The sequence below is a fragment of the Tiliqua scincoides genome, chromosome 8 (genome assembly GCF_035046505.1).
Source record: "Tiliqua scincoides isolate rTilSci1 chromosome 8, rTilSci1.hap2, whole genome shotgun sequence".
In the NCBI taxonomy this organism is placed as follows: Eukaryota; Metazoa; Chordata; class Lepidosauria; order Squamata; family Scincidae; genus Tiliqua; species Tiliqua scincoides.
In genome coordinates, this window is record NC_089828.1 from 14,687,090 (window position 1) to 14,699,068 (window position 11,979).

At 43.3% G+C, this 11,979-nt stretch overlaps 1 protein-coding gene across 1 annotated transcript; it reads right to left on the reverse strand.

Annotated features, from left to right (window-relative positions):
* Positions 1–2,420: 2,420 nt before the first annotated feature.
* Positions 2,421–10,394, reverse strand: LYSMD2 (LysM domain containing 2). Its single transcript, XM_066635951.1, has 3 exons — positions 10,096–10,394; positions 5,326–5,657; positions 2,421–2,937 (listed from the first exon to the last, which is right to left on the reverse strand). The coding sequence occupies exons 1-3, from the start codon at positions 10,336–10,338 to the stop codon at positions 2,889–2,891; spliced, it is 624 nt and encodes a 207-aa protein (XP_066492048.1). The 5' UTR covers positions 10,339–10,394; the 3' UTR covers positions 2,421–2,888.
* Positions 10,395–11,979: the final 1,585 nt, after the last annotated feature.

Here is an 11,979-nt window from a genome sequence, read left to right on the forward strand (position 1 = left end):
TAAGTAATATAGCATGAAAAATACTGAGTTCACTTTCTTCTCCTTTGTTATTTGAGCTCTTATAAGCACTGACTTGGAGCCCAATCTTGAGCTGCTCACACTGGCTCACTACCAGCACACACTGTCACAAACATGCTGACTGCCCCACACAGATGCTTTTGATTCTACACCGACCTTTGGGTTGCTGTAGAATTTAGTAGCCCCATTGCATGGCTACTCACTTTACCTGGAGGAAGAGGACAAAAGTTCCCTTCTCCGAGGAGCCGCCACTGGCTGCCTATAGCATGCAGGATGTGGTGGCAGCCATCTTCACCGCCACTACAGCCCTGTGCACCGGGCAGCTCATGATTGGGCTGTCAGTTGCCATCTTAAATGCATCAGATTTTGCTATCAGGAGATAGCAAACGGGAGCAGCTGAATCCATCACCTTGCACTGCAAGACAATTATGACTTGTGCTAAATGAAGGCTAGAATGAATGATCTCAGTTATTATAATTAGCACTGCAGATCCCTAATATAGATCTTAATGGCAGACTGTCAACTGGATGCTTTTGCTATCACAGCATTTAGCAACAATTTGTAGATCACATTTATACTAGTATTTCCTCCATCAATTATATGGGGGGGGGGGAATGTATCCTGCACATCTCTTGTTTCAATCCCAACCGGTACTTTTTTTATGTTCTCAGTATCTTCTAGATGCTCCAAGATGTAATAATTCCAAAATATACTACATTCACACAGTACACTTTTCTAATAGAATCTGTTTCTGATACTGTACTTTATTAAAACGCTTTGCTACAAGATAAAATAGTGCAGATTTCTGTTTCTCCTTTTTAATGTATAGCCTCTTTAAGGGTCATGAATATTTTACAGGGAAGAGGGAAATCTTTCTATAATTTGAAAGACCTATGTTGCAATCCAAATAGATTTCAACCATGTCCTACTAATTTCATTAAGCTTGGATTAGCTGCTGCTAAGAACAGAAAATGCAGTAGCCATTAAATCACACACAATTCAGGAATTGGGTTTGACACCCTGAAATAGTGATTAGTGGTTAGATTCTCAAATTTCAGAATTTTATTCGAATCCAGTTTCTCACAGAGTTCATGCATTGCCAAGAAAATTATTTGCATGCAGGCACATAAGAGTGTCCATTTCCAGAGAACAAACAGATTTGACACTTTGACAAACACTATAATTCATCACTTTGTCTACAACAGGACAGAAGTACTCTGTAGGATATTAAACAATGCAAGCCTATGGTAAGTGCAAAATAATTCCAATGGAGTTTTATTTTTCAAAAATACTGGAAAAAAGGTGATGGTAAGTCTACAGGGGCAGCTTAAACTGAATTCATTTCAGTCCATGTAGCAGAAACATCACTCAATTTGAATAAAATTTCACTATATTAGAATAAAAGGAGAAATAGCTAAAAGAAAATTTTAAAAGTTTGCAGAACCTCTCACAGCATTGCATATGCTTTCTAAATTAGACCTGAGAACCACAGAAGTATAGGATTACTTGTAAATATGGGCATTCTGGGAATTTCATTTTAATTGGCACTACAAAGCTGATCAGCAAGGTACACAACCTTGCTATGAAAAATGTTGCTATTTTACTTTGTGTGGTTTTAAAATCCCATCAAAAGCTGAAAATCAGACTATGCATTTGCTTTCATGATCACGGATAAGTGCAAACCTCTGGAGCAGAATTCCCATACAAACAGAAGACCCTGAAAATGTTAAGTGTGAAAGCAAGTTCCACTGTTGTAAATGCTTCTGCATGCAACAGCCCAATCCGCAATAGGATTGGGCTGCCACTGAATCTCAATAGCCAATGTGTGTATAGGGAGAACATCTACAGAACAGTATTCACACTTCTGTCTGGTTACTGCCAAGATCTTCTGATTCAGAGTATTTCAGGCAGTATAAAGAATCAAAGAGTAGGGATTTCATGGAGATCTTAATCTTGATGTCCTTCAAATAAGTTACAGGAGCAAAAAGGGCCAAGACACTTTGGCAGCTTATGAAGTTTTAATACATCCAATTGAAACAGAAAAGCAGATTTTGAAATGCATTCGTAAAGCACTAGACTCTGTGCTTTCTATACAGACAAGTTGAACAAAGGTAAGTCACTTTTTTAAAGTGCATTTTGAATTTACATGAAACCCATCTATATTTGCACACAAGAAGCTATTTTTCAAACAATGCCCTTACGCAAAGAAAAATACATTTTACTAAACTTTTTTCCCTTTGTTTTCTTTTAAAAAGTCAAGTTTCCAAACAGAGTATTTGCCATAAATACTTTAAAACCAACAATTTTTTTCCAAAACAAATGGCTAAAACTGGTTCATTTTAAGAACACAGGTGCCTTTATATATACTTTTATTTCTGTATATATATATATATATACACACACACGCACGCACACACGCACACACAACCACAAAATTCAGGGCCACATCTGTCAGCTCTGACACTCACAAATTTTGCATGATGAGCTCCTCTGGCTCAAGGCTCCATGATAATGATTTTCATAATAAACAATATTTATTTTAAGTACGTACAGTAGTTTTCTAAAGATTTTGCATCCAGATGATTTCAGGGGTATATTGTTGCTACTGTGCTATGTTTTCATAGCAGAAATATGAAGGCAATTACTAGTTTGGAAGGCTTCCTTCCCTTATTGATGTATTATTATACAAGGACACTGACCTGCAGAAGGCAGAAGTTCAAATACTTTTAGTGCAATTATAGTCAGTGGAATTACCCATAAATGACTTGTAACAAGTATACCATAATAAATCAATCCAAAAGGTTTGCTTTTGAATCGTCAAATATTTAGTTCTTTAAGAACTGTGTTTGTTCCAGCTCTTTATTCATCTTCTACTGGTGATAGGAAGAAGTTGCATAGGGATTTTCCTCATCATCCTCCCTGTTGAGCAAAAGGAAACCATGTTATGAAAATACACCAGGGTGCTCATCATTTACATGATAGTAGTTCAAGAAACTTTAATGAGGCCATTTGGAAGTAAATCATTTGAAGACTGCTACTAACCTGTCACTCTTTCCATATGCATTTGGCCCTCATCTTACATGCAACTCACTTACACAAATTCAAGTATGTATATGTGCTCAACTCCCCCCCCCCCCCCCGAAGAACAGTTTAAATAGTGCAGGCAATTCTGCCCACCATTCAATTTACTGTTTATGCCCCAGAGCAAGCCTGAAATGAGAATGAAGTTGCTATTCCTTTATTCATCTCTGTTCCCATGAGTCTCTTAGAATGTGATTTTAGTTCTTAGATAGTACATATTTGTTGGATTTAAAGGAGTTTCAACTATTTTGGCTTTATGAATGACCTCAGAATGTAAGCCGTGCATAAGATGTGGGCTGACTGTACTGTTTCTCATAGGTTGAAAAGCAATATATCAAGCATGCGCAAAGCAAGAACCAATGGTGCAGTGTTCAATCTCTGAGCAGCAGCACTACTCCAAACTAAACAGCATAGTACTGGAAGGATTCACTAGCTATTGTTGGCACAGGTATGCTGTCAGTTCTAAGAGATAGATGTTCCTCTACAACCTTGAAAGGCACACTGCAAGAAAAAGAGCCACAACCCCATTCTGTTCCTTTGTGTAGCATCCCAAAGACTCCAACAACAAAATGACTATTCTATAACTACAGCTATTGCAGAACTAGTTGTTACATATACTGAAGGTGCCCCCAGTGAATCCATCTAGGCTTCACTTAAAGGCTGGTGATGTTGAATCTGCTCTTATTGTACCTATTAGTTGTACATACTGTGTTTGCTGCTCAACAGAATACCAAGTTATGAACTCAGCCTTGTGGGGGTATGTTTCTGGGTTGCTTGTAAGACTTCCAGTGAATCAGCTGGCATGGAAAGAGCTAAGTATCTTTCCCTGCAAATTCCACTCCTGCATTTCCATTATTGTGGCAAAGGCAGGTTTGCAATCATACATTTGCTAAGGTAATATCTTGTCTTGCCCAACCTATCCTCTAAGATATGCTATTAATATCTTTCCAAAAAGTTAAAATAGGAAAGATTTCTCTGAAGTCTTATGACCTATCTATAAAAGGATCAAAACCTTTGAAGTTATGAAAAGACCTCTTTAATCAGGTTTTGTCCAACTATGAAAACTGAAATTTCATACAAATACTCTTTCAAGTAAATCTATAAACCTGTATCCTTTCTTTAAAACCTGTGCAGATCTGACCTACCACTGGGCATGTCTTCTTTAGTAATTAACTAGGCAGAGCACTAATCGACTGCTGCAGTGCTTTAGCAGTTATGCAATGAATACAGATGGAAAAGCTTTTTATGAATGACCAATCATCCTTGAGAGAAGACTACCAATTAAATACCAAGTAAGTAAGATTCATTCAATAGAACAGAGCTATTGCAGGCTGGAGGAAAATGCACTCATCAGAATCCATTAATTTTTATAGGAACACTACAGCAAAAATACACAGGCTCAGTCACGCAAAAAGCAAACTAAGGTATATCAATGTCTATGGCGGAGATGGCATTTCATCTACAACCAGCTTACTATTATTCCATCTTACATAAAAGAAAGTCATATCCACTTAAAACAGAAAGCTGACAGCAAAAACAAAAGAATGCAGCTTGAAAGGTCTAAACAAAAGTCAAATACTTTGCAACATTCATTGTTTAACAAGTTGTTCCACTATAAACACTGTCAGGATGTTTTATAAAATAGACATTACAAAGACCATGACTAGACTGCCTGAAGAGCACATCATTACACCTATTGACTTTGCTTCAAGAAAGCAAGTTACAAAGACATATGTAAGCTCTATTTCACAGGCACATCACATTGGGTTTATTTACAAAGAACATTTTGGAAGCGGTCTTTCAAATAGTTCAGCAATGTGATTCAGCAGTGATACACCTATTTTATCTCCCATTCCACCCCCCCCCCCCACACACACACCGAATGGCTAAGCACTTGTCCTTATACACACTTTGGGGCTGCATACCTCCTCCTCTTCCTCTCAGGTGACCAATTTCAAACCACATTGCCTTTCTGGCACTTTAAAAAAAGATTCAAGCAGTTTTGGAAAGAAACTTGTAGTTTGAATTTTTACCACTTCACACAAATGGAAAACAAAGCGGTTTTTAACCTCTGCTCATGACACTATTTATGTCAATTTGTATATATAACATTTTGTTTTATTTTAAGGCATGTTTTACACTCTCTTTTATGACTATGTATAAATATTATTACTCATACAAAGTCTACAGGATGTATTTAAATAAATCAGTACATTAAAATTTTACCTGATATCTTCAGGTTTCAGTTTCTTAGCTGCCTGTTTTGACAGCTTAATCTGCAAATCTAGTCTGTGTAGAAAATCTTTGGCAGATAATTCCTCAGGCGGAGGCATCTGATTGTCAGGTTCTTGAGGACTAGGTGAAGAATTGTCTTCCTGAACCATCACTTGCGGTTCTTCACAAGAAGGGGGGCTGTCAGCGTCATTCTCAGGAGACTCCAGTAAATTAAATCCATTAAACAGCAAAGGCTTCTCAGTTATAACTGGGATGTTCAATGTTTTTCTCAGAAATATACAGTCATTTGTGAACAGTTTATTTGCCCTTTTTATTTGTTCCATCTGAAACAGAAACAAAGAATAAATTATGTTTACTAGTTACAGATGCAAATCAATGATAATCATAAATAGCAGTGCTTCTCAAACTGTGGGTCAGGACCCACTAGGTGGGTCGGGAGCCAATTTCAGGTGGGTCCCCATTCATTTCATTATTTTAATATATTAGACTTGATGCTACCATGGTATGTGACTGCATTTGGGGAAACATTACAGATCTGTATTTTTAACAAGCTACTATGTATATTCATTTAACAATGACAGTCAAAGGGACTTACTCCTGGGTAAGTGTGGATAGGATTGCAGCCTAGGATTGTTAAAAAATTTCCTGCTTCATGATGTCACTTCGTCATGACACCACTTTTGGTGGTCGTTAAGTCGTGTCCGACTCTTTGTGAACCCAAAGACCACAGCACGCCAGGCCCCCCTGTCTATCACTAACTTCCAGAGTTTGTACAAATTCATGTTTATTGTTATAGTGAGTATTGGAAACTGGGGGTCCAAGGGGCTGATCTAACCTCTGAGGTTTGGTTTTCCAGGTGCCAGCTTAGATGCTTCTTCATCCACTTGCCAGAAATAGCTGTTTTAGGGCCCAATCCTATTCAATTTTCCAGTGCAGCAGTGCCAATGGGGCACGCACTGCTTCCTGTAATGGGGAGGCAGTCATGGAGGCCTCCTCAAGGTAAGGGAGTGTTTGTTCCCTTTTTGTGGGGCTGCATTGTGGTTGCACCGGTGCTGGAAAGTTGGATAGGATTGGGCCCTTAGGTAGCGAAGAGAAGAGAAAGTTGTTCAAGGAGCAGAAAGAGGGCTTTGTCATCTTGCTTACATCTCTTCTTCCTTCACATGCCAGTTACTGCCAACAACTAAAAAGAATTCCTATAACATCAGTGAAATTCAACTGAAGAACTGTGGCTCTAACTGCATCACAAATCAGTCACACAAAAATCCCATGATTGTGTGAAGAAAATGTTATAACTAACTGTTATGGAATGAAACTGATAGTGGTGACCCTTCCAACATGTTGTCCATCACTGTAGCTACAAGAACAGGTTGTGCTTCAGAAATGAGTACTAAAGATACATGAAGGATGTACTGGAAACCAGTTATATTTTAATCTCTCATTTAACACATTAAAAATAAAAATGAATGTTTTATTTTGTGCGTCCTTGGAATCCCTGAATTAAGCAGCTTTTTGAAAGCCTATTATATATTAACTCTGAAACCTTAGCTTTTCCATACATGAGAGCCATCTAAAGAAGTGCAGCATACATAAAGAAGCCCAATGTTTTCCCCAAGGCATAAGCTTTCACCGAGGGCTAGCAAGAGAATGTCTCAGTAGGCAGACAGTGCAGTTTAATAAATAATGCACCTCAAGGTATTGTGTAATTCAAGCTCTCTTATTACATCCTGCTTTTCTACAACAGGACTTAAAATATTTTGAGGACTAGGTCCTGTGCTTGTTTATCCCTTGATGAGTCCATCACATGATGACTTCCATGTATAAATGAGGCATCACAAATTCATACCACAGATGAAATCTGCTTATCACCTCAAATATATTATCTTTCAACTGAGTCAACTAACACATTCAGCGGCCAAGCATCAATTGTGGAAAAGGGTCGATTTTTTTAAAAAGTGATTTCGTTTACATTTTTAGATTCTTTGTTAGCTGCCTTGAGACTTTTTACTGAAGGTGAGAGTGACATGAAAAAAATTCTAATAATGGAATTTAATTTTTATGTTTTAAATTTGAATTTTTAAAATTCTATTTAAAACTAAATCTGAAAACAAATATGTTCACTTGCACTTATCTCTTAAAACTGAATCAAAGACTTCAAACATAAGAGTAAAAAGCTATTTTTCCACATAAATAGAAAGTCATAGGAAAAATAAATTTTTTGAGGTCAAGGTAAGCATCGTAAAAGTGGCATAATAGGTCCAGAGATGGCATATAGTGGCATATAGTCCAGAGATGGATGCACCTCTCAGATCTCATACACTGACAGCCCTAAAGTATTGCACAGTATTGTCATCCTCAGCAACACTTGTTGCTTATTCAGTTGGTAATCTTTTAAATAATTTAGGTTCAAGGCGAGCATGCCACGAAGATGATAAACTGAAACCCAACTTAGCAGGAACTGGGGAAGAGCAACAGATGCAACACACACTCCTCCTCCACCCCCTCACAACCTGTCTTTCACTTCCTCCCAAGAAGTCTTTGTACAAACTGGGGTCTGTCAGTTGTTCCTAAAACAAGAGGTACCAAGCCTGTCTAGAATTCCAGCCCCATTGCCCAAGACTTTTGCTGTAATTGCTCAATGAAAAGAGGGGAGGACACTCCAAAACATGCACACAGAGAAGCACTCTCTCCTTCCATTATCAGTACTTCACAAAGCAATGCCCTTCAGAGAAACCTCTACATACAAAACCTTTGCACTGTCCCAAATGGGCACTGTCACTTCTCCAGAAGTATCTCTGTCCTGCCTAAAAGCAAGATTATTATTATTTTTATTATTATTATTAACAGTATTTATATACCGCTTTTCACTAAAAGTTCACAAGTGGTTTACAGAGAAAAATCAAATAACTAAATGGCTCCCCGTCCCAAAAGGGCTCACAATCTAAAAAGATGCAAAAGAATACTAGCAGACAGCCACCAGAACAGACACTGCTGGGGTGAGATGGGCCAGTTACTCTCCCCCTGCTAAAAAAAGGAGCACCCACTTGAAAAAGTGCCTCTTACCCAATTAGCAGGGGTTAAGATCAGCTAAAGCTCAGTTTTGTTAGAAGCCCCCTAGCCCAAAATAACAGAAGCTGGCTATAGCAGTATATAGTAACTGCACACATTCAGTTGAGACACTCAGCATATCAGCTACAGCTACTTAAGGTGCTGACTGCAGTTATTAAGAATACTTATATACTGCTTTTCAACAAAACTTATAAGCTGTATACTTATATACTGCTTCTTTTACCTTAGTTCTGTAAACTGCTTTGTGAACTTTTTGTTGAAAAACAGTATATAAGTATTGTTAATAATAATACCAATCACAATTGTTCAACCGATAGCTTTAGCTGTTCCACATTGGAGATAAGAAAGGCACTCTGCATATTGGGGAAGGGGCCATAGGCTAACTGGTATAGCACCAGCTCTGCATGCAAAGAGTTCCAAAGTTCAATCCCTTCCCTGGCAGCATCTTCAGGCAGGGCTGGGAAAAGACAGACACAAGGGAGAGCAGCTGCCAGTCAGCATCAACAGTACTGGCATACCCAGATGACAGACATGATGACCATGCCATGAAGGATTCCATCTAGAAGTGACTGGTTCTATGACACCAACAGTTGTAAAAAATCATTTGAAATAAAGATGAGTTTATTTCAACTGCCTTGAGTCTGTAAGGCTCTCACAGTGTGTTGAGAGTCAGGGAGAAAGGCGGCATACTAGTGTTTCTCAAGGGTTGTCCTCCACTGTACCACTTCACGTGGTCCACCTCAAAAGTACCAACGGAAGTAACTGGCTATAACATGTTCACATGGAATGGTACACACTCTCTCTCTCTACACTGGGAACCTCAGGGGCAGACTTACTCCAAGGGACTCTGCACATGCTCAGAGAGCTGCATTCTCATACTAGGTGCTTGAAAGGATGGCCGTGGTGTCCCCAAAGTGAGGCGGGGGGGGGGTGAGATGAAGTGGTGGGGGCTGGTCAGCAAGCCAAGCACTCCTCTCCTCTTGCAGCCATCCCTGGCCTGGCAAGGCCCCATCAGGAAAAGGACCCAACTGAGCCCCCCCCCCCGCTTCCCCCCAGGACAGAGAAGCTACAATTCTAATCACACTTTCCTAGGAGTAAGCACCATTGCCTAAAATGGGAGTTACTTCTGAGCAGACATGCCTAGGATTGGGCTCTCAGGCAGCCATCCTATCCACACTTGGCTGGGAGTAAGTCCCATTGACTATAATGGGACTTCTAAGTAGACATGCATAGGATTGGGCTCTCAGGCTACCATCCTATCCACACTTACCTGGGAGTAAGCCCCATAGGACTTCCTTCTGAGTAGACATGTATAGGATGGGGCTCTGAGGCAGTCCCATCACACTTTCCTGGGAGTAAGCCCCATTTATTAGAATGGGGCCGACTTCTGAGTAGTCATGCCTAGGAATGGGCTATAGGGCTGCAGTCCCAAACACTCTTTCCTGGGAGTAAGCCCCATAGGTTCTAATGGAGCTTACTTCTGAGTAGACAAGCATAGGATTGGGCTCTCAGGCTGCCATTCTCCGCACTTACCTGGGGGTAAGTTACATAGACTATACTGGGGCTTACTTCTGAGTAGACGTGCACAGGGTTGGGCTCTCAAGCTGCAGCCCATCCACCCTCTCCTGGGAGCAGCCCCACTGACTAGAGTGGGACCTACTTCCGAGCAGACCTGCCCAGGCCGCCCCGACCTACCGTCACGCCGTACTTGAGCGCGATGCCCGGCAGGGTGTCCCCGGGGCTGAGGTGGTGCTCCAGGTGGCGCTCGGCCAGGGGGGCGGCCACGGTGGCGGTGCTGCCGTACGTGCGGGTCTTGATGCGCGCCAGGCTGAGCGAGAGCCCGGCCTCCGTCTCGCCGTCGTCGGTGGCCGCCTCGGGCCCGGGGGGTGGCGGCTCTTCCCTCGGCGACGGCCGGGGAACCGCCAAGAACTCAGCCATGGCTCTCGGCTCAGGAGGTGCGGGCGGCGGCGGGCATGGCAGGCTCCGGCACGCGCACGCGCGCTTTTACCTCAGCGCAGCGGTGGGGGGGAGGGGGAAAAGGCGGGGAAAGGCCCCGCGCGCGACGACCGGCAACCGCCAACTCCGCCACGCGCCGCAGACCAGGTTCGAAAAAAGTCCCTCTTGAGATGCTCCCTCCCCTCTTGCCAACCGGCCGGCCAGTTTGCGCATGCGCCACCAGCTCGCGCATGCGCAGACGACGCTTACATGCTGAGGCAGATGCTTGCCTTCCCTCACTTCGCCTGTCCTCTTCCCAGAGTTGAGGCTCCTGAGGGCGGGGCCAGAACGCCTTTGCTTTCGGCTTCCCTTTTTTATTCCTTGTCTGAAGGCGTTCCCTGGTGTTCCTCCTGACCCGAGAGGGAAGCCTGTCACTCAAAGTAAGGGCGAGCCAATGGGCGAGCGAAGGGGGCGGGGAAAGGAGTCCGAGACGCGCAGTCTCCCGTCCCGTTCTGAGGGAAGGAGGGAGGCCTGTCAATCAAAGGACGGACGCGCCAATGAGCGCGAGGAGGGGGCGGGAAGAGTCTGGCAGAGCTGCGGACTTAGCGCGCCCCCCCCCTCCGAAGTCTGAGGTCCGCTTCATAGAAGCTCCCGCGGACGCCAGTTAGTGCTAGGAAGGGTGGCGAGTGGCCCGCAATGCGGGTTCGAGGCTACCCCTTGGCCGGCTCTCGCCTCTGGGACCGGGTACTTATTCCTGCCGCCCCCCGGCGGTCAGGGCACGAGCCTTCGGGGGGGGGCAACAGCCAGCATAGTCTGGAGCCCGGCTCAGCCCTCTACCCCTCAGCCGTGGGGGCAGCACTGCAGGGGCGCCTGGCTCAGGCCCCTCCTCTGTTGTGCCCTGCCAGTCCCCTCTCCCCTGTCTGCCTCGCAGGGTTGTTGTGAGAGCTGAGGGGGAGAGCCCCTCGCATCCCCTCAGCTGTGCCATACCATGGCCAGCTCCTCCCTCCCTACCTCGCAGGGTTGTTGTGAGAGCCGTGTAGGGGCATCCCCTCAGCCATGGAGGGGGGCAGCACTGCAGTGCCTGGACTCAGGTCCCTCCTCAGCTGTGCCGTGGCCATCTCCTCCCTCTCTATCACAACAAGCCTGCAAAGTAGCTGAGGGGAGAGCCTCTCGCACCCCCCCCAGCCATGCCATAGCCAACTCCTACCTCGCAGGGTTGTTGTGAGAGCTGAGGGGGAGAGCCTCACATCACATGGATTTCAGTAGCAGCCGTGAGTCAAACATATAGTTGGGACATCTTGCTTTCAATGCCAGGAAGTAGTAAAGTACTGCTCAAAACAATAAAGGGAACACTCAAACAACACAATGTCACTCCAAGTCAATCACACTTCTGTGAAATCAAACTGTCCACCTAGGAAGCCACACCCATTGGCAATCAAGTTCACATGCTGTTGCACAAATGGAGTAGACAACAGGTGGAAATCAGAGGCAAGTAACAAGACACCCCCAATAAAGGAGTGGTTCTGCAGGTGGTGTTTGCCTGAGTTGCACTAAAGAGGCTCCAGGTACTTGCAGAGAGCGTTTATCCAGAATCACAGTGCAGATTCTGAGCCAACAGGTCCACCACTGATATGGTATTCTCCC